The following is a 27114-nucleotide window of genomic DNA, read 5'->3' as shown; positions in this document are numbered from 1 at the left end:
GCAACTTGCTACCTACTTTGGGAAGAAAAAAAACGACAACCAAGAAATCATTTAAATAACCTGCATAGAAAGTTAAGAAAACACAAAGAAAAATAATAACTTGTTTAATGATCATTCATTCTGTTAATCATTCTGAAATTGCTTTCTTTAGGTATAGCTTTCAGAGAGGTGTTTGTCATAATAATGAAAAGCATTACTTTAAAGTTATTTTTCTGTCAACTATTCCAAATAAGTTGGCTAATTATCAAGGAGAATTTCACTAGCACAGGTTGACATTAAACTGATTCAAACATTTCAGGGTTTCTTATCTTTGGGTAGTGCATATCTAGAAGCTAGATGACAGATATTTCTAAGTCCCATGAATAACAAGTTGAATGTTGTTTCATTTTATTATTATAAAGTTACTATACTTTCCGATTCAAAAATTGTACATTTTGGTTACAGGGACTGTGTAAACTAGCAGTTAACACAAATATGAAAACAAAGTCACCACCATATTACAATCAAAAGAGAACCATTTTTAAAGAGCTGTGCTATATCTTTCCAGAATTTTTATATAAATATAATATGTGCTGGTTTTTGCTTTGGTTCATTTCAGTGTTGTTGTTTTACAAAAATGAGATCATTTGGTAATTTGTTCCTTCCACTCAACATCTATCATGAACATAATCACGTATTCTTCTGCATCATTTTAATAGCCTCATAGTATTTCATCATATGATATATCAAAATTTATTAAGCCAATCCTTCAGCACAGCAATTAGATTATATCCAGTTATTCATGTTTATAAATGGACTGCAATGAACATCTTTGTGGTTGGGTCTTTGCCAAACTATCTTATTAAACTGATGTCTAAAATGTCAAAACCATTAGTTTTCAAACTTTAGTGTGCATAAAAATGATACCGAAAATCATGCAGATTCCTGGGACCTAGTCTTAGAGATTCTGATTATGAAGGTCTGGAATGAGGCCTGGGAATCTGAATTTTAGCAAGCACCTGCTGTGCTCAAACAGGGGATCACACTTTGAGAATGAATGACTTAAGAATTTTAGAAATACTATCTTTTTTCTGACTCTTGAAAAATGCCATTTTCCAACAATTATAACACAGGATGAATTGCCCTGGTGGTCAGTTTTATATTTCTGTCCTAAATAAGGCCATTTAACCTCCAACTTCTACCAGACAAAGTTGTTCTATTTATTTCTGAATCAGAACAGGTACAAACTGAGCAGAGGAGTAAGAGAGCCACTTGTGCTGTTTTTGAGTGGTAAAAGTTAGAATAAAGACATCTACTGCTTTATAACTTTTATTATTTAGATAAAAGTACTCAATAGGTAGTTTGGGTTTAAACTGACAGTATATGGCATGACTATAAACTTTATTTTAGTAGAGTTAGATCTCTTAGGGAATAGGGAGTTAAGCTTTAAGATGTAATTAAGGGAATGTTTTGGTAACGGATGGTAGTGATGGTAGCACAACACTGAACATAATTAAAAGCACAGACATATATATCTAAATGTGGTTAAGAGAGGAAATTATAGGTTGTATTTGTGATAATGGATAAATTTTTAAAAATCCATGGAACAGCGCAACACAAATATTGAACCCTAAGTTATACCATAGACAATAATACAATTATAAAAGTGTGCTTTTATCAACTGTAATAAATGTACCACGCCAATGCAAGGCGTTAATAATAGGGGGGTATAGGGGAATCTACTTTATGCATGATTGTTCTGTAAACCCACAATTTCTTTAATAAGATAAAATTTTAAAAAAGGGATTACAACTTGAGGAAGTTTTATGTAATAGAGAATGTCGCAAACATTAAGTGTTTCGATGGAATACAGGTTACATAAAGCATTTTTGTAGTGAGAATATCAGCATCCAGAATGGGCAACCAAGCTCTTAGAAAACAGGTGCTAACTTTGTCCAGCTGCTAAAACTTTGCCAGGCTTACTACCCTTTTCCTTTCTTTTCTATGTTCAGCCTCAAGAAGTGTATCAACACACTTAAGTCATTAACTTGTCTCTAGAAATGTGTGAAGTAAATTATGACCTGTTAGCAATCCAAAAGGAAGTTAAGCTTGCAGTTCTTTCCTTAGCTGAACTTCACAAGCACACAGAGGCTGCGTGCCTCTGTGTCTAGAAGTCTCGAAGCTAAGAACTTTACATATGCATGTTTTCCTTCAATTTTCTGTCTGTTATCTCACTAAACATATTTTGCCATTAGTAGATACAAAATCAGAGTATTTTAGAACTGAAATTGGTCTAAAAATTGATTTTGTTCTAAATTTTATGTCTGAGGAAGCTAAAGCCCAGAGAGTATAAATGATTTCTTGAAGTCACATAAGTTAGTAGTGCCCGGTTGGTTCAGTGGCAGAAAGCTCATCTGCCATACGGGAGACCCGGGTTGATTTTGGGGGTCCAGGGACCCCCAAAAACAAACGAACAAACGAAACCCACATGAGTATCTAGTGGCAGAGCACATGTACAAGGTCTCTCTTCTTATTTAATCCACAAGGATTGTTGCTAGCTTCCAGTGTTTATATAGGGCTGTCCTAATCTAAATTCTCTTCAAATTTTTAAACAAAAATGTGAGACTTATTAATGCAGGATGTATATATGTGTATTCCTTTTTTTTTTTTTTTTTTCATAGCATTCACTCTGCCAGGAACAGGACTTGCTACACCCAGTACTGCCTACTGGTTATTACCTCCCGCTTTAAATAAAGGACTTTGGGTTTGAGTCATGACTTGTAGGGTAGGGTGATCAACCACCTTGGTTTCCCTGGGCCTGGGGATTTCCAAGTACAAGGAACTTACAGTACTAAAAGCAGAAAGTCCCAGGAAAATTGGGAAGGTTGGTCACTCCACTAGCTGCGTGGACGTATGGCCTACGCATGTTATTTTATAGACTGCTGTGTCTTTATAGGTAAAATGGGGAAAAATAATAGGACCTGGTTCATAGATTTTTAGTAAAACTTAAATGAAATTTATACATAAAAATCAACCCATCTTAATGAGGATTCAATGATAGTAGCCACGATTATTATTGTTGTTTTACAAAGCAAGTGGATTCCTCAAAGCACAGATTTTTACAATCCAGATCTCCACATCTAGGATTTGGAGTAAATGAACTTGGTTTTTAGCTTCACCTCCTTCTTTATCTTCTAAGTGCCTTTCTATGATCCTTTTTACTCATAAAAGTGTGCAATGCAACCCAAGCCTGAGTCTACCATTGCATATCCTTTCAGGTTTTTCAAGTATATGAATCAGAAAGAGATACGATTTCTATTTAGAGAAAACAGGCACATGAATAGACATTTGCACACTGGTGTTTGTGGCAGCAGTATTTGCAAGATTTACAATAGATGGAGGTGGCCTAAGATGGGAAGGTGAACTGTGGTGTATACATACAATGAAATATTGAGTGGCTGCAAGAAGAAATGAAGTTGTGAGGCATGCAACTAGGTGACTGAAACTTGAGGACATTTTGTTGAGCAAAATAAGCCAGAAACGAAATGACAAATATTGTAAACCTTCACTAACACGGATTAACTATACTGTGCAAACTCTGAGAACTAAATTAGAAAGCATAGGTTATCAGGGGATAGAAAATGAGCAGAGATTGAGCAATCAATGATAAAGGAGTACAGAATGTTCAGCAAGGCTTATTGTAAACGTTCCTAGACTGTAAGTTTCTAGCTCTTACAGCAGTCACATCTGTTCCTGAGTTTTAATTATTTCTAGATTTTGAGATGCTGAGGTTTTTGTGTATAAGCTGGTTGTTCCCTGGAACTTTGGATATCTGTGTGACACCTGAGACTCAGAGTTTGAATTCTGCAGCTATGGGAGTTAGCATTACCCAATACAGCAACTGTCAAAGAAGCTGAGAAAGAGATCAGACTTCAGTTAGAGATGTGAATGAAGTTGATCTCATTAGACTAAGGTAAATCAGAAAACAGGGTAAAGGATGATACTGATTATATTTTAAAACTTCAACTTGTGTGAAGGAGGAGATGTCTATTTGGTACAAAGTTTAGATTTTCTGTAGCATGCCATCTAATTTAACCTGTATGGTCAGTTCATTCAAACAATGTAATTATATGAAATCTTGAATAGGGAATGATATCTTGTTATTTTGTACAGGTTAGTGTAATACCCCAATATTTCCCAGAGTAATTTGGAAAGAAAATAATTTGCAAAGTCCCCTTGAGGGAATGGGAAAAATGTGGAAATATTAACTACCCCACCTGAGGAATTCCTCATAGTCCCACAAGCATTAGAGACTAAATTTAATAAGCCAAACCCTAGATCTTGGGGCTTGCCCTTATGAAACTTATTCCTGCAAAGTAGAAGCTAAGCCTACTTATAATTATGCCTAAGAGTCACGCCCAGAGGACATCTTTTGTTGCTCAGTTGTGGCCTCTTTCTCTAAGCCAATTCTGCAGTGAACTCACTGCCCTACCCCCTACATGGGTCATGACTCCCAGGGAGGTAAATCTTCCTGGCAATGTAGGACATAACTCCCAGTGATGAATTTGGCCCTGGCATCACTGGATTGAGAAAGCCTTCTTGACCAAAAGGGGGAAAAACTGAAACAAAATAAAGTTTCAGCGGCTAAGAGATTTCAGAGTCAAAAGATCATTCTGGAGGTTATTCTTATACATTATATAGATATTCCTTTTCAGTTTCTAGTGTATTGGAATAGCTAGAAGGAAATGCCTGAAGCTGTTGAACTGTAATCCAGTAGCCTTGATTCTTAAAGATACTCATATAGTCATATAGCTTTTACAATGTGACCATGTGATTGTGAAAGCCTTCTGGCTGATACCCCCTGTGGTAGATTCAGTTGTCAACTTGGACAGGTGAAGACACCTAGTTCTGTTTGTGGACATGAACCAGTGCATGTGAACCTCATCTGTTCCTGATTATATCTGCAGTCGGCTAGGAGGCGTGCCTGCTGCAATGAATGATGTTGGAGTTCATTGGCTGGTGCTTAAATGAGAGAGTGCAACGTAGCACAGCCCAAGCAGCTCAGCATACCTCATTTCAGCACTCATAGCTCAGCCCAGGCCTTTGGAGATGCAGAAAGGAATTAACCTGGGGAGAGACGTTGGAACCCAGAGGCCTGGAGAGAAGGCCAGCAGAGATCGCTTTGTGCCTTCACACGTAAGGAAGAACCTCAGTCGAAAGTTAGCTGCCTTTCCTCTGAAGAACTATACATTAACTAAATAAATCTCCTTTTATTGAAAGCCAATCCATCTCTGATGTGTTGCATTCCAGCAGCTAGCAAACTAGAACAGATTTGGTACTGGAGAGTGGGGTGCTGCTTCAGTTTGCAAATACCAGATATGTTGGAACGGTTTTTTAGATGGCTAAGGGCAAGATTTGGAGGAAGTGTGAATAGAATGATGGAGAAGTCCTGGAGTGCTTGAAGAGACTGTTGGTGTAAACAGAACCACTGCCAATCTGGACAAAGGGGGACACAAAAGGGGCAAATCAGAGTTTGCAGAGCAAGAACCATGGAAGCTCGGGTCTGAAGCCAAGAAACCTCAGCCAGGAGAGTGAACCCACCCATATACATGGTGAGGGTGAGTTTGCCCTGAGGGCAGAGGATGAGTCTCCCATTTTGTTGCAGTGGAAGAGTTGTGTAGCCTCAGGCCTTCGAAAAACGCTCCTTGGGGACTGGTGAGAGCCTGGATGCCACCACATGGAGGGGTTGAGCGTATGCCCCAGAAATGGCAGAGAGCCCAGGGGTGGCCCTGATGCCTGGAGAGAGTGGAGCCGAGAAAAAGGTGGTCTCCTCGATGTTCTCCGAGGTTGATTTGGAAAGAGGCGGGCCACTGCATAGGCCCTTGGAAAGGGTGGGACTGCCACTTTCTAAAGCCAAAGGATAAATGACTTTCAGACTTTGAAATCCCATGGTGCTTACCCTGCAGGTTTTATATCTGTTTCTTCCAATTCCTCCCTATGGAAATGAAAACCTGTATCCTGTGAATATCTTCCTTTGCATATTGGCACTAGACAACTTGTTTTGAGATTCACATGTCCACAGCCAGAAGAGAATTTTTTGCACCTTAATATTGTTTAAGGTGATATGTGTAGTTGCCAAGTTGGCAAGGGGTGGACATTTGGTAGTTGGATTCAGTTGTCAACTTGGCCAGGTGAAGGCACCTAGTTCTGTTGCTGTGGACATGAGCCAATGGTATGTGAACCTCATCTGTTGCTGATTACATCTGCAGTTGGCTAGGAGGCGTGCCTGCTGCAATGAATGATTTTTGACTTAATTGGCTGGTGCTTAAATGAAAGAGCACAAAGTAGCACAGCCCAAGTAGCTCAGCATACCCCATCTCAGCACTCGCAGCTCAGCCCAGGCCTTTGGAGATGCAGAAAGAAATTGCCCCGGAGAAAGTTGTTGGAACCCATAGACTTGGAGAGAAGACCAGCAGAGACCATCTTGTGCCTTCCCACGTAAGAAAGAACCTCAGTTCAAAGTTAGCTGCCTTTCCTCTGAAGAACTAACAAAATAAATCCCCTTTTATTAAAAGCCAATCCATCTCTGGTATGTTGCATTCCAGCAGCTAGCAAACTAGAACACCCCCTTTATCCAGTATCTGGGCAGATGAGTAAGAAAATAAAGATTAAAAATAAATAAATAATGGAGGGGGGAGATAAGGGATATGGAAAGTTTTAGGTCTTTTTTTTTCTTTTTCTTTCTCTTTTTCTGGAGTAATGCAACTGTTCTAAGTTGATCATGATGATAAATGACAACCATGTGATGACCATTGATTGTATACTTTGGACGGATGAATATATCTGAATAAAATTTAGTTTTAAAAAAATTAAGAAATCAGGTAGATAAAAATTTCTATTTAGAAACTGAAATTAATTAATGAACTATCAAAGTCAGTATACTTCTCTGAAAATATAAAGGGAATTAGCCAGATTGTAATAATAGAAGTTGCCGTTTTGTTAAGAACAAACTCTTCAAATATTCCATATCCCTGGTCCAGACAATGGCACTGCAAGGTAAATATTATTATCCTCCTTTTTCAGATAGAGAAACAGCTTCAGCAAAACTAAGTTATTTGCCTAAAGATATTAATATAATAATTAGTGCAACAGATGTTCTAAACCAAGTGGGGATTGCTCCCAAGTCCATGCATGTTAAACTTATCCTCTAATTTTGGGGCAGGTACTCTGCCTCCGTGAGTTAACTTCTTCACCTATGAAACTCAGAAGGAAAGGGAATTACCCTTTATAATTGCTTACCACATTGCACATTAAATGCCTGATCTCATTTAATCTGTGGGTAAATATTATCTTCATTTTCGTAATAGGTAACAGAAGTCTTACATTAGGAACATTTTTAGAATCTACCTAGAAAAGTGGCAATGCAAGGGTTCTAAATCCCAGGTACTCTACCATGGCATGTTACCTTATAACATTTGGTGACTCTCTAATTCTTCGTATGTGGATGAAATAAATGTTCCCAGAGTAGAACTTTCAACCACTTGGAAACGATTACTGCTCACATAGCAGTATATTTTTTTTCTAGAAAAATTAAAATTGAAGTACTAAATGTTCTACTTTGTTCTACATTTGATTTGCCTATGCCCGAGGCTCACATAGATCAAATTTGAAAAATTCAATTGTGATTGCAATATCATTCTACAAAATGCTCAGATTTTCTTCTGAGCATTTTGTAGAATGAAGGTCATTTTTTTTCCCTCACAAAGTATATTATAAAACTTTGCAAAAGAGTATCCAAGTAACATAATATAAGTAAACTTTTTTTTATAAGTATGCTGCTAAGTTAGAAGAAAATGATGGGACTAATTTTCTCCCTCTGTCTTCATAAGCATGTATGTGGAGGAGATAAATGTGAGAGAGAGAGTGTGTGTGTGTATGTGTGTATGTACAGAATAGCTATAAGTTATATAAGAATATATATACATGTGTATTTATTTATATGTACTTTAAGAACATATAAATATGCCTGGATATGTATTAAATGAATTTTTCGCACATTATGTAGAAGGTAAAAATGCATTTTGACAGCCTTGATTTTATAAAGTTCATGCACAAGGCTCATAAATTCTGAAGTTATCCTAGATGTCAGTAAACTGTTACAACTGAGCCATCCCTACATAGAGCAGTGAATACATTTACTATTCTTAAAATAAATCTGTATTTCAGTTCTTAGTTCTTAATCTTAATATCATTCTGATGATGGCTTTTCTTTCTCTTTACTATTTTGTGCGTGTAAGGTTAGCTTAATTTCTTTCTGCAAAAGTATAGAGCCGGTATGCAATGAAAAATATCGGAACTTTTCTTGATCGCATGTACTTTCGTTTGCCTTAGGCCTCTGAGGAGACGCTACATTCTGGCAACGGAGAGGAGGACCCTTTCCGAGGAATGGAGCCCTATCTGGTACGAAGACTTTCTTGCCGCAGCATTCAGCTTCCCCCTCTGGCCTTCAGACAGTTAGAACAAGCTGACTTGAAAAGTGAATCAGAGAACCTTCACAGACCAACCAGCCTGCCCCTGAAGATTCTCCCCCTGATTGCCATCACGTCTGCAGACTCGAGTGGGTGAGTGCCCTTGGGAACGTTTCCCAATTGGTATTTTGGTTGCTGATTGCTATTTGTGGTCCTTGGAGATTCTGTGGCTCGTTGCTTGGTTTGGATGGGAGAAAAATGAGCTTTGTATAGTCAAAAGAAAGGAGGATGGTTTTTCTCTGGTAAAGTCTCTGTTTCTGTGAGAACAGAACTTTTAGTCAAGTTGTTTTAAGAGAAGGAGTTGAGAATGTGTTGGTGAATGGTAAGAAGCACCCAGGAAAGGGCCACAGGGCTACTGCGCTTGGAAAATGAATATTGGTCATATGTGATTTGGTAGAAAAATTCTAAACAAATGCACTTTTCTAAAAAGTGCAGTCGCGGACCTATTAATCTCAGGCCTTTTCTGCATACCAGGTTTATCTTAGATTCGTTATCTTGCTTTCTTGACATTTGAGGAAAAAAGGATTACCATTAAGATAAACATAAATTCATTTAAGCTTCAGACAAATTATCATGTAGGCATACATATCTGGAAACAGTAGGCAGTGTTCATTGATGCAAAATGAAATTGGAATCAAGCATGGATTGTCCTGTAATTAGAACAAAAGGAAATAGGCAGTTATGTTCGTGAGCCTAATAATTTGGCCTTTGACACTTTGAGGTGTTGCTTACCAGATACTGTCTCAGTTTCCAGCATGAGGAAGTTTTATTTAGTATCAGTATCTATAGAAGAAACCCACACATTGTGTCTCCATCATCTCACATTTCTATTTCCTACTTTATAGAGTATTTGCACATTTTCCATAGTGTCTTTACTCTTTTTCCTGCCGTTTATCAGTGAAGGTTCTACCCTTTAGTAGATATATCACTAGGCCAAATATATATATATATATATATATATATATAGTGAAAAAATTGAGGACAGTGGATGATCCTATTATTTGTTCTTTTGTCCAGCTGCATTTGTAAGAAACTTGAATGAAAGGAAAAGAAGATGAAGCACATGTGGACTTTTGAGATGTTGCTAAAACTGCAGGAACATACTGATTTATTATGCTGTAAATGTGGTTCTTCCTCATCCTCTGCCAAGTTCAAGACCTCTTTAGAGAAGGTAGCTTTTAGATGTTCCTAAAACTTGTTGGGAAAGTTGTCTACAGAGAAAAGTATCCAAAGTAGGTGCAAATGTCACCAGCCATTCTCCTGTGAGATATTGAAATTAGTTTGAATCTTGTTAACTGTTGAATCTAAAGCACCTGTGTTATTAAAAAGTAAAGAGGAGTAGGTAAATAAAAAGATGACAAATCGTGACTCCAAAGCATAACTTGGAGGCTTCCACCCCCACGAAGGGGAAGTCTAATCTCCCCAGCAGTGAAAATGTAGCAACATGTGTATGATATTTTTGCCAGAGAGACCCATAAAAGACTCAGTATTAGGGATTTTATTGAGGTGTGGTCATACAGGCATCCTCTGCCTAGCGCATACCAAAATTCCAGACCCCCAGCAAGAAAGAGGCGTTCACATCAGCCACTTATTATTTATGCAACAAGTGTAGGCACAGTGGGACACACTTTATTTAAAGAATAGTGGGAACCCTCCTGAAACCCAAGTTCCCATACACCAACTAGAGCCCAGACTTGCAAACAGGCTTTTCTAAAAAGTGCAGTCGCGGGCCTATTAATCTCAGGCCTTTTCTGCATACCAGGTTTATCTTAGATTCGTTATCTTGCTTTCTTGACATTTGAGGAAAAAAGGATTACCATTAAGATAAACATAAATTCATTTAAGCTTCAGATATATTGAACTGATTTGAGTCTCAAGAAATTTGGTGGCTAAATATGCCTTCCCAATTCCAAGCTGTTGTTTTATTATGTGCCCTTAAAAGAAAAGGCAGCATTTATATTTAATACATTTCTGTGTCGTTAGGCAATGTGTATAATTAAAAATCTCAGCTAAAAGCTAAGCTCATTTAATTAAGATTGAACGTGTTGCTAAAAACAAATAAATAGTCTCTAAGCGCCAAGGAACTTAGTGGTTCAGAGTTGCCTGCATCATAGCACTTCTGTTGTTTCAAAATATGTTTCCTTCTTAATCAAGAATCTAAGAATCAAGTGTAAGCTAAATTGTGCTTACCATTTCCAAATTTATTCAATATTTTAAAGGAAAGCATTGGCATTTTAAATTCATGTGCCAAGGTCGACCAGAAGGCTGCTAAGAGAAACCATAGACAGGAATGGCCAAATAGTTTGTAAACTGAACATTAAGAAATAGAAAGTTCAGGAGTATAATTTACTGAAATGTCTCAGCTTTGGAAGAGAAGCACAAGGTAAATATAGGGGTCACATTCTGTAGCCATTTCATTTCAGTTAACTAAGAGTCCCAGATTCCTTCACAGCCATCAGAAAGGGCTGATGGGAACTTTAGACTATTTTAACTCTGTTGTCTACTGCCAGGCTCCCTGTTATTAAAGGTTAGTATGCCTTTAGATCCAGTTTTCAGGCTATACTAAGACATTAGCCATTGCAAATCTCTGGGGAGAAAGGAGAATTTTCATGCCCTTTGGATTTTTTATTTTCTTTTCTTTCTTGACACCGTGACTTTTACTTACTTCTGGCATATCAGTACATCAGATATTGCAAAGTCAAGTATCTGCCAGTGGGTCTAGGGACTTGTTCCACCCCTTTAGGAAGCCATGGTATGGCCCCAAAGAATAATTGGCTTCTACAAGGGAACATTGGCTTGCAGAAAGGAGTGTTATGGATGAAAGCTATTAGCTTCTTCCTGGAGTTCTGGGCCAAAAAGCTGAATTTAAGAGAGCTGTTATTTATTAACACTTGTATAAATTCCACTTTGGGTTTATCTGAGGCAATGCAAATGCTTTCAAAGATACACTCTAGCAGTTCCTTTTGAGCACGCTTAAGCTATAAGGTTGTGTATATTTTGATTTAGTAATGTTAAGAAGTTTTAAATGAAAACAAAACATAATTGTAAGACCTGGAATGCGTGGAGCCTACAATTCTTCTACTAGTTATTTTTCCATATAGGGCAGGATTGTTCAGTCTTCTTAGCTGTTCCCTACCCTCATGGAAGTTAGTGGGACAGTTACTAATGACTTGAAACGTTATGAGCTTGTTTTAAAATATACTTGGCAAATAAGTGATTAGGAATATCCTAGCTTTCCATATTTCCCTCCTAAATAATTTCCTGACCAGTTGCTTTCTTCAACCTTTTTATTAAGGTACAATTTGCCTGGGGTAAAATGCACAAATCTTAAGTGCACATGTTGGTGAATTTTTATTTATGTATACACTTAGATACTCACCACCCTATTTCTGTTACTCTAGAAAATTCCCTCATGTCCCTTTCCAGTCAATACACCCCCTCTGACTTTTGTCACTAAAGCAAAGTTTTGCCTGTTATTGACCTTCCTGTAAATGGATCTTACAATATGAACTCTTTTGTGGCTGGCTTTTATTGTGTAAATGTTTTGGACACTTACAGATGTTGGTGAAAGTATCAGTAGTTCTTTTTCTATTATTAGTGTGGCATTCCATTGTTTGAATATAATATAATTTATGTACCAATTTATGGGCATTTGAGTTGTTTCTAGTTTGGAGATCTTATGAATAAAGCCATTATACACTTTCTTGTACAAATCTTTTTGTGGATATAGGCACTCATTTCTCTCTGGTACACTTCTAGGAGCGAAATTCTAAGTGATAGGAAGAATATGTTTATTTTTACTAAAAACTGCTGAACAGTTTTCCAAAGTAGTGGACTGTTTTACTTTCCCATCAGCATTGTATTAGGCATTCCAGTTCTTTCCCATCTTCACCAACTCTTGGTATTTTCAGTCTTTTTCTCACTCACTCTTATTAGTTTGTAGTAGTATCTCATTGTGGTTTCAATTTACATCTCCCTGATGAATAGTGATATTGTCAATCTGTTATGTTTCTTTATTATTTGTGTATCTTTTTTTTGTGTGTTGTGCCCATAAATTTTACCCAGTTTTTCTTCTGCCTATTGATTTATAGGGGCTTTTAAAAATCTAGTCACGAGTTCTTTGTCAGATATATTTTGTGAAGTGAATATTTTCTCTCAGACTTTGACTTGCCTTTTAAATTTCTGTTTATTTTTAATATGGTGGTATTCTAGTTTGCTAGCTGCCGGAATGCAATATACCAGAAATGGAATGGCTTTTTAAAAGGGGACTTTAATAGGTTGCTAGTTTATAATTCTAAGGCCAAGAAAATGTCCCAATCAAAACAAATCTATAGAAATGTCCAATCTAAGGCATCCAGGGAAAGAAAGACACTTTGGTTCAAGAAGGTCAGTGAAGTTCAACATTTCTCTCTAAGCTACAAGGGCACGTGGCAAACATGGCGGCATCTACTGGTTTTCTCTCCAGGCCTCTTGTTTCATGAAGCTCCCCCAGAGGCGTTTTCTTCTTCATCTCCAAAAATTGCTGGCTGGTGGACTCTCTGCTTCATGGTTCTGTGGTGTTCTGAAGCTTTCTCCAAAATACTTCTTCTTTTATACGATTCCAGTAAACTAATCAAGACCTGCTTAGAATGGGTTGAGACATGCCTCCATCTAATCAAGATTAATACCCAAAGTCGATTGAGTCACATTTCCATGGAGACAGCCTAATCAAGTTTCCAACCTGCAGTACTGAATAGGGATTAGAAGAAATGGTTGCTCCTACAAGATTGATTAGGATTGGAACATGGCTTTTCTAGGGTACATAAATCCTTTCAAACCAGCACAGGTGGTAACCTTAAGGGCAACTGGTCTAAAGGTGTAAATGTGTCCATGCATGGTGAGTGAAAAGTATTAGTGAAAGGTCAGGGAAATGAGGATAAGACTGATGGTAAGAAAATGGAATTAGGTAGAAAAAGAGTGAAAAGAGGATAGGAGTATAAAGGAGAAAAAATACAGAAAGAAAAAGAGTGAAGTGCACATAGTAGAAAGGAAAATGGAAATGGGCAAGTAGACACAGAATAATAAGTGGAAACCATTATCAAGAATGGCATTTCTCCAGCAGGGCAGTTTTGCTTGGAGTCAAGAACAGTTGAATACTGGATAGTAGCAAACAGGACATCCAGGCAGTAGGAGGGGCAGACAAAGAAAAGTTGAAAATGGCATGATGTTCAGGGGGCTGGGAGCAGTGTAGCTATGGTAAGAGAGGGCTCTGGAGGCAGACTGAGTGAACTTGAGTATTTGTCTCACCAATTACTTGCGATATGGCCTTGGGAAAAATATTTAACCAGTCTAAGCTTCTAGTGTCTCAAGGGCAATTATAAGAATAATTTGAGTACATACTTATGTTACGTTGTATTTGTGAAAATAAAATATTGAGCACTGAGGGGGTGCAAGGGTAGTTCGGTGGTAGAATTCTCGCCTGCCATATAGGAGACCCGGGTGTGTTTCCCAGCCCAAACACTTCCTAAACAAACAAACAAATGAAAAACCAAACCAACCAAAATTCGGCAAACGGTGCTGTAATAAGGGATACTCATATGGAAGAAGAATGAAATGTGACCCCCACCATACAGCATGCAAAAAACAAAAGAAAACAAAACACTGAGCGCTGTTCTTGGCTTATTATATGCATTTACTATATAACAACAGCACTTATTTGGGAGAAATATTGGAACAAAACATGTTTGTTGTCGTTAGTTTCCTTATTGAAATCAGCCCCAAAGATCATAGCTTTTGAAGAAGAGATGAATGTTCTCGAGATTTAGGAGTCAACCAGAAATGAATTCCTGGTTCAGAAAATTAGGATTACTGTGGACCTGTCACATTTATGTTCAGAAGTTTATGTCCCACTTTTGGCATCTGTCTGTATACAAGTCCACTGTCGAGTGCTGCTCCATTGTGGTTGGAACGAGAGCGGACATCCGTCCTTACTTCTGCTCTACTTTGGTACAGCCCTGGCTAAATTCTACACATTTCTCTGGTAAGTATCCTCAGGAGGCATGTGGCGCTCTCTTCAGCCCTATCTCTGGCACTGGTTTCTTTTCCCCAGTGAGGCATGAGCCCCCAGATATTCTGAGGAGGGTTTAGCTTACCACGTATGTGGCAGTTGATACCTGCATGCTGGTAGGAAGTTGAAGGAGCAGAGGGAGGGGAAAAGTAGACAGGGATAAATCTCCCCAGCTGTGCTTCACTGCTGCACCAGCTGTTATAAAATGATGCATAATAAAAGGTCCCCTTGTGACATGATGACACACCTCCAGATGGACTCAATATCCATGTGGGTGGAGAACATTGCAAATGCTTTCTCATTGCTAGCACCCTATTGCCTCTCTGGAGAAGAACACTGTGTACGTTTGTGTTGTTATAGCCTATAAAAAATGAAGATGAGAATATTTTAAAGGGAGAAATGGTCACTCTTGGGGATAAAATACACTACTGAACACAGCGGGGAGTTATTGCTGTAGTCAAATGAGGCTTCACTTTACAAGTATCCTCTGGAAATTTTTCCTTGAATTCAGAGAAATTCATTTGCAGAGGGTTTGGTCTCAGGTGAAAATTAGACACAGAAAGTTTTTGATCAACTGTTCACTCATCCCAAACACAAAGTACTTTATAGCTAACATAAAAATGCTAATTTTCAGTATTTTGTTACTGTATACAAATCCAAATTTGAAAATAAAAGGAAGAGAAACAGAGGCTTGGCTATAACAGACTAATATGATGTTCCAAGTTTGTTCTTTTTAACTTAATAAGATAGAACACTTCATATTTGAAATATTTTGGATCTAAGGATTTATGAAGCTCCAAGGTTCACAGTTTACCCATAAACCTTTATCTTCATTTGCATATGTGCTCAAGTTTCATGGGATTTAGCTGTTAAGTTCTTATTGAAAGTTATCTGAAAGCTCTACAACTCACTAGGAAAAGCTTTCCAAAACTAAAAATGGCATAAATGATTGATTATAAATGATTCTTTAGAAATATAGTATTTTTTAGCTGGATGTGATTTTTAAAATAATCACTGCAAGGAGATCTGGAAGCAATATTTCTGGTCATCTTAAAGATTCAGGTTATGTAAAAGAAATTAGATTCATTTGTCTTTGATTAATTTAAATATAATTTATCGATATAGTATTTGTATAAACTTCTCAGGAATCCCCAAAGCATCACAAACCTTTTGCTTCTCAAACATTTATTCTGATTTAATTAAATCTAGAATTAATTTTTCCTTAAGATCTATGATTTTCAAGATTAAAAGTAGACTCTAAGAGGGATGACCTGCTTCTGCTTTACAGTATGATATCTTGATAAGTGACATATTATTTCTAGGATCAGTAGGAATTCTTCAATCTAATCTAAAATAAGCAAATAGAAAGATGCTGATAATTTCCCCCTTACATATCATAGAATTTCAAAAGACTTTGTGATATCTGTCATGCACCCAATTTATGAAATAATAAGATAATTATCAAACTTCAATTTTTTTTTCAGACTACTGGGGTGCTTCTTCATTCTTGTAACACTTCCTGATATTTTAATTATAGATGTACCGAATGAACTGATATTACACCATACTGTTTTACTTGTGTTAGTCCATAGGTTGGCTGGTGATCACATATATATATATATATATATATATGTATGTATTTTAAATGAACTCAGTGAAACATTTACTTCACCATGAAAAGTGATGAAAGTCAGACAGTGTAGAACTGAAAAAAGCACTTTTTTTCATTATTTCCGTCAGAGAATAATTATAATTTTTAAGCTGCACAGAGAGCTCCTCTGCTGCAATCACTACCCGGTTTGCCCTTCCTGTGTAACCCAGAAGCATTCGTAACAGAAGTCCTTAGAGAGATTTTACAAATATTTACACATGCTATTCTCTCTTGGTATGTGTTTATGGGAAGGAAGAAAAATCAGATGAAAGAGTTCTGACTAAATGGTGTTTATTTAACTTAGTATCTGCTGCGTAAGTGTATACACAGAATCAAGCCTAATATTGACCAAAGTGCATAACTTTGAGAAAACCCCAAACAAGAAAACATGTTCAGCTGAAATTCAGAAAAAGATGAAGTGATCAAACTTTTTATTGCACACATGAGTAACACGTAAGGGAAAAAGAGATTGTTTAGAGTAAACTGTTTATAGAAAATGATATAAAGAGATGACATCTAAACTTCTGTTGAACAGTTGTGGGTGGGGAGTTGCAAGGGGGAGGAGATGACTGAAAATTGTAGCCAGTTGGTTAGAATTTGTTTTAACAACTTGGCATTTAGATATCATTTATCAGACATTTTTCTCCCATTGGTTTTGAATCTTCTCTCCACTTGAAAGGAAGTAGATGGAGACAGGCAATTTTGGTCTATTTTAAATTTGTGGGATTCAGCCAAAACAGTATGACATTTAGTTAAATTGTTCAATGTCATTTATACAATTTATATGGGTGACAGGTTGTCTTTATTTGATGAACTAGCATAATTTGCACTACAGTTGGTGGTTCTGAGCCTGAGAAAGGCGAGACCTTTGCCCATGCTTTATGCCTAGCTGTCCTGATTTAAATACCAATGCAATTCCTGAAGAATTGTGGATAGTGCCAAATGTCATAATAAACACTCCCAGATACATCATACACAGACATGTACACGCACACACCTTGTTATATAGAAGGTATGCATAGAAATTCGAACTGTTAGAATACATAAATTAGAATTTAGAATAAATAAATTGAAATAAAGGATTATAATTTAGAATACATAGTTTAGAATACATCAACATTATACTGCAAAATTGACTTTCTAGAATTTTCCCATATTTTGGTTATTTGTTTCATAAGTGTTCCCCCTTGTTACTCCTTCACTTACTGTTTTTTGCCCTAGTCAACATGGAGCTTTGGTTTTCTTTTTTCTCCAGCCTAATTACATTCTGATTAACTTTAATTTATTGAAGCCATGTATTTCCACATGATATATAACTGACTTCAAAAAAATAAAAGAATAACTGATTAATATATTTATTTATGTACTCAATCATGTATTCATTCATCCAATAAATATTTAATGTGCCTATTATTTTCCATATACTGAGCTAGGACCTGGAGACAGAAGGTTCAGCAAAACGGATATAGTTCCTTCCTGCACAGAGTTTTGAAATAGGGCACACCAATAAGGAAATAGACATTTATACTATTGCTTGTTACATAGAATGTACAAATATACCTGAGGAGATATAGAATAATTTGAGATGTCACGAAACAGCAAATTAGCTTAGACTTTGAGGAGTTGCCACCTAAGATGAGACTTAAAAGAAGATGATACTAGGGTGAGAGAACACTGGGGACAAGGTCCAGGACATGATAAAGCTGGTTGCCTGCATGCAGATATCTAAAAACTGTCCTGTATGACTAAAACAGTGAAGGTACAGGTGGTGATAGTTACCATTACTTTTTTTGTGACACCAGTATTTTCCTTTGGGGGATGTTTGTCAGCAGTTCTTAGAGCCTTGATATAGTCATGGAGAAGATAAACAGTTGAATTGATCCAGATTTTGAATATGGGTGCAACATAAGGAAAATAGGGCAAGGATTTGAAGGTATTTGCAAGACAGAGAAAGAAGTGATGGATTGTGACAACTAAGCTGAATAAGGAAATGAGTGAAGGTAAGTGGACGCTGATATAGAAGCGTTCAAGGTCACTAGAGGTCTCTGATTTCAAATGGGTGAAATTAGAATAACTGAGCAAGTTGAAAAGGTAGGAGGTTATATTTGGAGAATGGGATGTCTGAATCTTAACATTTAATGAGCAGAGGTAATTTAAGGTATTGTCGAAATGTAGTGGGTTGTCAGGGAAGACAGTGACTGCAGTGGAAAAGGAGTCGAGGAAGTGAGAGACTTGGTATGAAGTGACTCTTCCAGATTAACATTGAAGTCACCCAGTTGGGTGGCAGGACCCAAGATGTCACGGTACAAAGTGGTTGGCAGTTTTCAGTGAATGAAACATGGGCTGAAATCAGAGATGAGGATGTAGAATTGATTGCGGATGTCAGATGACGGGAGGGTAGAGGAGTGGAGTATTGAGTAAGTTAATGCAAGTAGCCAGAAAAGCTCCAACCCCACCCTGGGCCTCAGAGAGCAGGGTGTTGAGAACAAGAGTGGCCTCTGCTCCAAGGCACTGGAGGGAAATTGTGTCCTCGGCCAACAGCCAATTTGAGAGAAGACTGGAGGGGGGTGAGGATGAAGAGAGGTCAACTTACCATAGGAAAAGGGTTCCAGAAAACTTGAACAGTTGGGGAAGAATAAAAGGGAAGTTTGGACAGAAGAGAGAAATCTAGAGCAGTAGGGGACTAAGGCACTGGGAGAACACTTCTCTTTCAAGTGGTTCTCTGAGCTATGGGTCTTTAGAGTTGAATTCTAAAACAATTTCAAGATGGGTCTGGCTGGTCCCTGACAGGCAGACGTTCTGGGAGGGGTAACTGGAGCATAGCTGGTAAGTCTCTTAGAAGGGCCACGGAGGTGGTGTTAGTCCAAACAAATAGGTCCTCAAGAGTGTTCTTTGGTTCCTACTAATTTCATCATCTACTGGAAACGTCTGTACCTTCTACTGGATAGGGACTTTGTCACCTTCCACATTACTTAACTGTGTTCCAGATTTATTACAGGCTGTGGAATAAAGAGAAGGATCTAAAGTGCGCTATCTTTTCCAGTCAGAGTATTATTTTATTTTAAACCATTGTTTTTTTATATTTAACTTCTAATTCCTGCACCAGCTATAATAACAACTTAGGTATTTTGCATTAGCATTTGAGTTTTCTTTTGAGAATTTCCTTTATTAGAAATAATCATTGTCTTGAACATTACTGCTTTCTTAAATACCCTTAAATACTATTTCTGGGATTTAAGCATTGCCTTCCTTCCCGGTGTCTTCAATTTGAACAGTAAAATCCAGAATGAAATTGAATACTAATGTGACCCTAGGGAAACAACAGAAAGCCGTTCACATGTTGTTTTTCCCTAACTTGCATGTAACACATTGTTTGTAGACTTTAATTTATAGCAACCTGTGTTCTTGCTAGTAACCATTTAAATCTATCTGATAGAGTTGTAAGGTTGGGACCTGGGGTGGAAAACCTTGATATGGCGCTTATGCAAACATGATCCATTTTAGTCTCTTCTTTGACCTTGTGAGGGTCATTTTTGTTTGCTTGTTTTAATTCTCACCCTCTGAAATGGTATTTATGATTAGCAACTGTGGAGCATATCATAGTTACAAAATGCCTTAGAGCAAGGTATTTATTATACTCCACAGAAACTCAAACACGGACAGCCTCGTTATGCCTCACATGTCTTAAGAAGAAATGGGAAGTTTAATTGATTTTTCAGAGTATTTACGACAAAAGATGAAGGTCAGAACCTCCATTTTCTTATTTGGGTTTATAACTTCTAGTATCTTCTGTTCAGTATCCACTGAAAAAACTGAAGTGAGGCCTAACAACCTTAGGTTTACTAAGGGTCTCTTTAAAAGTACTCTTTAAGGGAAAGACACCCTCTGTGATAGGCAAAACAGAAAGCAGAAGATATTAAAATCACATTCAAGGACCATCGCGTAGTAATTAGCATGATCATTATGAGTACTATATGGGGGAAAGGACTTAGAGCCTTTAGGGGAGAAAAGCAAATTATACAACTACATCTGTGTTAAAGTTATGGCACTGTAAAATATTTGCTTTTATATGGCTAAAGTGTGCAATGCAATGTGAAATTAGTTTGATATTTTAGAATAACAGGATTCTGGTTAAATTTTTTTCCCTCATTCTCAGCTTCTGTTAATGAAAGTATGTGTTTGTGTCCATCAGAATTATATTAAAAGTCACATTCATGATTTATTTACCGTTTCATTCATTCAACTTATATACTGAGCCTTTAGAATATGGCAGATACTGAGATGCTGGCAGTATAGCCATGAAAAGATTAAAATGAAACTCTTGTTATTTGTTTTCTCACATGCAATTTATTAGGAATTTTCAGCAATTATTTCCCTAAATATTTAAGTTGCAGAAATGACTATGCCTCTGTTTGCAGTTGACCAACAGAACCTATTTATCAAACAAAACTAAGTATTAGACTCACTACAATAAGGCAATAAGGGAGAGCACCACTTTGACAGACTTTGTGTTTTTGACCCGATTTGGGAGCCTGGCCCTGCAAAGTGGAAAACTGTCTGGGACTGAGCAGATGTTAAGACCTAGTAGCTTTGAATTGATGTCATCTTGAAGTGAAGTGAGGGTTTCAAAGAGCAAGCTGTTAGTCATGATAAATAAGCTATTTTAGTTGGTTTAGAGTCTGATTTTCTAGGAGCAAGTTCTTCCTGGCATGTACCTAAAGTATTTTCACCTGATCTCAGTATTGTTCCTTCCTGAAGTAGGCCCTTAAGCTTGACCTCAGAATTCTTGAGCACTGGAACTGGGAAGCATTTTGCTTGCAGTTCTCATCACCTTGGTGAGGGAGCCTACGTTTCATACCATCTGGCCAGACATGAGACATTTCAACAGATCATTTGCTCTATGCATCTCTTTTTTAGCTTACGTTACTGTCACTCCTTTGGCTTACCTGTGTCGAGAATATAACCCTTGGGATAATCAGATGGATGTGAACTCAAGGAAGCTAAGGGCCTGAAGTGGACAACTGTTGTTTTGATGTCTCAATATCTCAACACACTTCTCGTTTTGGAGGAATCTAGGACAGGTAGGAGTCAGGGTCCAGCCTTCTAGCAGGGAGCTGTAGGGGGTGGGCATTCCTTCTGAACACCCCTCTGGTGGTTAGTGTGAGGCTCGTGGCATCAGAGCTGTGGCTCCCAGCCTGGACTTGGAATCTTGAAAGAGTAGCTCACATCCATAGTGTCACAGGTGCCACTATCGAGCAGAAAGATCAGTGGCAATTGTGGTACTGATGGTGGGGCCACCGGTGCCAGTTCCCAGCTGGTGAGCCACAGGTCCTGGGCAGACTCTTCTAGGGTTGCCTCCTGGCTGGACTGGACTCCTTTGGATCCTGCCCAAGTCTGGCTCTTCAAGCTTCCTATCCATTCTGTGATCTATCCTGTATTCTTGGGATAAATTCCCTTTTTTGTTTAGGTGGACCAGTATCAATTTCTGTTGTTTGCAACCCAGAACTCTGACAATAGCACGGTCTTTATTGAATTTATCATCTTTACCAAGCTAGACACCAAAGGATAGGAAGCCCTTGAATTTTCTAGGACTTTGATGGCAAAATCAAATGAAGTATTAGTAGGGAGGAACCAAAGGGAAAAAAAAATGAGTTTTCATTTCAGTGAATTCTTTTAAAATAAAGGGTAAGGACAAAAGGAGGGGGAGAAGAGTCTCTTGAGATATCCCTGACAAAGTTTGTGAAGCTCTCAATAAGGAGACAAGGACAGAGCCTCGTTGTAATTATTCCCTTTAGACTGTTCGAGCTGGTAGGCTTCAAATGGACTCTAATGAGAGTGGTTTGCGCTGCAATTAATTAAATGCATGAAATTACAAATTGCATGTCTCTTTCCCTTTGGAGAATATTGTTCCTCTAAAGTGCTGTATTATTTTAAATTCTCTCTCTTTTAAAAGAAGTTTGCCCTGAAGGAAAATTAACTCTGACTGCTATTAGTCCACAGAGAAAGGCTTCCCTTTGAATAAGGGAATGTACCTCTATCTGACTCGCCCTTACATTTAATGCTAGATTTACCAAAGAATTAGTTCTCATTGTATTATTGATACAAACTTTTGAAGACAGTCATGAGGAAAAAGTGAAAAAAAATTGTCAATGAAACTTTTGTAATACATGTCCTTATCCTCTAAAAGTAAATTTCTGTGTATTGTAGGGTAGCGTACTGTGTGTGTGTGTGTGTGTGTGTGAAGGGGGCAGGGGAGGTGGAGGTCGGGGAGAATTTACTTCAAAAGTACTTCAGAAACAGATCGTCCCCCAAAATGATCTGTAATCGATCAGCAGGGTCAGTTCCTTATAGTAGAGGATATAAGCACATTACCTCATCATTCCCAGAAATGATGAGTATACTACTTTCCTTCCTGGCACCATCTTCTCATCTCAGTAGAAAACTGTCTCAAGTATAACCACAGTTTTTCAATCTCAACTATAATTCTGTATTTCAGACTTTGTTTTTCTTCTTCTATCTTCCCTTTCCTCAATAAAATATCTATTCTTTAGGGAATCCATTCTACTAAAATAAGAAAAATCTGATAGAGCCACCCTTCATGAAAGTAACTTAATGGCTTGTTCCAAAATTAATGGCTGAATCACTAGGAAACATGGAGGTATTTGAGTTTCCCAAATTCTTCAGAATATTAATTGCATATTCAGTACTATTTCCTGTAGCTAAGCAATTCCTGGTTGGCTTAACAACATCAATAAATATAATTGGAATCATTTAGAAACAGGTTTTGGCATCAGCAATAACAGTGTTGAAGAAACTAGGTATTATAAGAAGGCACTTACCTTTTTTTATTAATTTTGTTTTTTATTTTGAAATACTTTCAAACTTACAGGGCAGCGGCAAATATAAGACAAACCCCATACAAAGAATTCTAGCATATCTCAATCCTCCCCTTTAGATACCCAGATCTATCAATTTTAACATTTTGCCACATTTGCTGTATCATTCTATCCATCAGTCTATCAGTCCATCAATTCATCTGTCTATCTATCTGTCTGTCTATTTATCAATCCGTATTCTGAACACTTGATTATATGCATCCTGCTCTTTGAACACTTAATATTCCACATACATTTCATAGGAACAGGGTATTCACTTTTGTATTCATTTTATGCACAGTTATCCAGTTCAAGAAGTTTAACATTGACAAAAAACTTGTCTGTTTTCCAATTTTTTCATATGCCCCAGTATTGTCCTTTGGAGCCCTCTCTCCTCACTTGTCTGAGATCATGTATTGCCTTTGTCATTGTCTCTTTAGTTTTTTTTTTTTTTAATTGGGGAAATACAGATACAACATATTTTAATGTGTTACTGACTAGAGTTGAGACTCTGAGCTTTCTATTCTTTAAGCTTGTATCCAGTTAATGCGATGACTAAGATTTCTTTGAATTCCAGGAGCTAATTTAAAAAAGAAGGAAAAAAGAAAACATCTTCCCCAATCCTTGAAGACCGACCTTTGTAAGTGCTCTCCTATAGAGTTAATCCCTATAATAAGTTTAGTAAATAGCTCAAGGCCACAGTGTTCGAATCTTTCTGATCTTTTCTCCACATACTTCTTATTTCGGGCATGTGTACATGGCCCTGGGAATTCTTCTTTTCCATGAATATAAATGTGCTCTCTTCCCTAGGAAGCAATTTGCTCACAGTCTTGGGCACTGCACTGCAGCTCCAACAGCCGTCATATTCCTTACCCCAGGCAGCCACTTGACTGTGCTCCCAAATAACATTGTGTAGGAGATCTTGGTGAGCTGCCTTCTACAAACAGGGCAAGATCTGGGTTGGCAAGTCCCTCAGGCCACCACCAGACAGAATGGGCCAGACATACATGCTCCATATATGCATAAAGATTACTCTCCTCCCTCTGGAACCTGGACCAGGGCTCTGCATGGGGAATGCAGGCCAGCTTCACACTGAGCTGGTGAGGGGTCAGGGAGAGTCCAACCAGGTCCTACAGCTTTTAAGTAGCCTTTTCCTTACTTAAATGCTTGCCCTGTTAGTGCAGTTCTTTAACTGTTTTCTGCCAGTTCCTGCTGTTGAAAGCTTCTGTCAGTGATGGAACCCCCAAAGAGACTAACTCTGCAGTCTTAATTGGGTTGGGGCCGTTTTTTTTTTTTCTAACTGATTTTTTTCCCCTTGATAAACAAAGAATTTTTTCTCTTTTATCTTTCATCTTGCATCTTAAACTCTTACATTAAAGTTTAAGAATAAGGAATAATACATTACCATATGCCAGACCCTGTGCTAAACACTGGGTATGCATTACTGTGTTTGATATTCAAAACAACCATAGGGGTAGGTACCATTATTATGTTCATTTTTAAGATGAGGAAACAGAAGCCTAGAGAAGTTAAATGATTATCCCAGTATCACAGAGACTCAAAATATAAACTAAGATCTAAAAGTCCTTGATCATAATACGATAAACCCAAATGTCAAATCTAAGATATTCTGCCTCAATTTCCACAACTGCTAATGATAGATGAGAACTTTTATATGGTTCCACTCTTCCTTCCGCGACACACAAACTTTTTTCTGATTTCAGCCTGTAGTCACCCCAGCTCTTTCTTAAGAAGGACCCATCGATATCTGTAGTTATCTAAATCAACATTAGCTGAAGATAATTATTCCAAAGTGACCCTTACCAGGTCAACATAAGTGGCAATGACAGGGATGTGGGGACATTTGAGATCCTGAGAAAATTCCAGATCAGCATTCCACTTAGGAAATTATTACTTTAGTGCTAAGTGCTCTCTGACTCTCTGACAGAGTTTATGTATCTTTAACAAATACACAAAGATCTCTTGTAGGAGTAACTTAAACATAATAAAAATTTGCCTCAACAATGGTCACCTAAAGTTAGATTTCATTGTTGTAAATTAGAACTGTTAACTAAAACCTTTTCCCATTCAAAATATGTTTTGTCATATAACACCAGGATCTATTATTAAGCTGCCACAGATTATTGCTTTAACAGTTTGAAAATATTATTGTCAGAAAACTGATTTTATATAATACCTTATTACAGTCTATTAATTGACAAGAAAAACAAAAGCAGGTGACGTGCAAAAAATAAAATTGGTATCAGTTGAAACATCTGTATCATTTCTCTTATTTAAAGGACTTTTTTTTTAATCCAAAAATGACTGACTACTTTGATTAGCCTCACATCATGACAATAAAATAAAGTTGTCTTTGGGTACCTTCTAATTTACATTTATATTGTTCTCATGGCTGCATTTTGTAAGCACAAGCAAACAAAAGACTGAGTGACATACGCCTATACACATGAGATTGAAATATATCAATTTACATAATTTAAAAAATGGATTTTAGTAAATGCTTTTGTTGGGTTTTATAATGATCTGCAATTTTTCCTCCTGGAATTTATGTCTCTACTAATGGTCCATAAGAAGCAATGCTCTAAGCAACCTTCCTTGGCTAGGTCACAGGACAACAATGCCATTTGAGGCATATTGGGGATAAAAATATTGTTACACCCTCAAGGAGAGAAATTTTCTTTTGCTGTTTTTTTTTTTTTCCTTTTACTGTTGGCTCTACTTGCCTTTCTAAAATAATTGCATGTTGTAAACTGGTAGTAAACTGGGGATTCAATGGACAAGTGGGGAGAATGGGGAAATTCCTCACTTGAGAAGGATCAAGGGGCATGTAAAGGAATGGGGAGCGCTAAAGTTGGACATCTGGGCAGGGAAGACCTCTACCATTAGTGTGTGTTTGTGTGCTTATATGCTTCTGCTTAGAAAAATGAGTTAAAATCCAGTAGAACAACTGGATTGGCAATATATGGCTTTTGGGCCAAATCCTACCCAATAGCTGTGTTGTCAATCGAAGTTTTATTGGAGCACAGTCACACCTATTAAGGTGTCTGGTTGTTGCATACTACAACGGCAGAACCAGTAGCTGGAGACCTTATGGCCAGCAGAGTGTAAATGTTTTCCTTTACAGAAAAAGTTTGCCAGTCCTTAACTTAGACTATAAGCAGTTACCAAATGGACATTTATCAGACGATTTGGCATTTAATGCATTAAAAGGCCACAATCACCTGCTTCTTGTGGCAAGGAGTACCAAGGAGAGATAGAGATTGGGGTAGACTGGAAAGTGTTTCCATCCTGCATTCTGCTAGAGAACTCTGCTCATAGGAAGTTACAGCCTTGCAGAGACCTGCCAAAGTGCTTATAATTAGATGGAGTTCAGAAATGACTATGGAAATAAAAGAAGAGCTGGTCTCAGGAGTTCAGTCCCATTAGTCAGTCTTGGAGTTTTGGGATCTGAAAAGTCTGTTTCAAAACTGTAAAAAAAAATACTACATGGAACAAGTCACCCCACTTTGAATAGACCATGTTTTTCACCTAAGCAGTTTAGTGAACATTGTATTTTAATTACATCTGCGTTAAATTAGAGGAAAAGTCCATTTAACTATGGAATATATTTGACTAATAGAAAAAATTAGCCTGAAAGTCCAAATAAGAAAATATAAGGTATATATTTTCTCAATAGAGCTCTTTAGACTTGGGAGACATATAAATTCTTAGTTCTAAGGTTAAATTAGGATAAGGAATCTGTGCTTTGGAAATCAACCTATTTCTATGTTCTATTATTTTCCTGTTTTTTGTGTTATTTGTCTCCATTCCTTCCTAGTAAAAATTTCCCTTCAGAAAACTACGAAGAGAGCAAAGCTGGGAGTGGGGTTATTATGTGTGGGGGTTAGGTCTCCTAGTATGGCTACTTTTAAGTTATCATTATTCATAGTTTAGAAAAAAGTTTGGTAGTGTCATGTAAAGTGTTAAAGTTATTGTCAAATTTGGGGAAATCCTCAAAATGTTTATTTCGTATAT

At 37.4% G+C, this 27114-nt stretch overlaps 1 protein-coding gene across 13 annotated transcripts in view; it reads left to right on the top strand.

Moving 5' to 3' along the window:
• Nucleotides 1–27114, top strand: part of PDE4D (phosphodiesterase 4D) — a 1724553-nt gene that overhangs the window by 612733 nt on the left and 1084706 nt on the right. For all 13 annotated transcript variants that reach the window (XM_077117214.1, XM_077117215.1, XM_077117218.1 and 10 more), the window contains one exon: nt 8371–8600. In XM_077117214.1, coding sequence (XP_076973329.1) covers nt 8371–8600 — 230 coding nt within the window. The remainder of the gene's footprint in view (nt 1–8370; nt 8601–27114) is intronic.

This window comes from Tamandua tetradactyla, chromosome 9 (assembly GCF_023851605.1).
Source record: "Tamandua tetradactyla isolate mTamTet1 chromosome 9, mTamTet1.pri, whole genome shotgun sequence".
Classification (NCBI taxonomy): Eukaryota; Metazoa; Chordata; class Mammalia; order Pilosa; family Myrmecophagidae; genus Tamandua; species Tamandua tetradactyla.
This window is presented reverse-complemented; position numbering and strand designations above follow the sequence as displayed.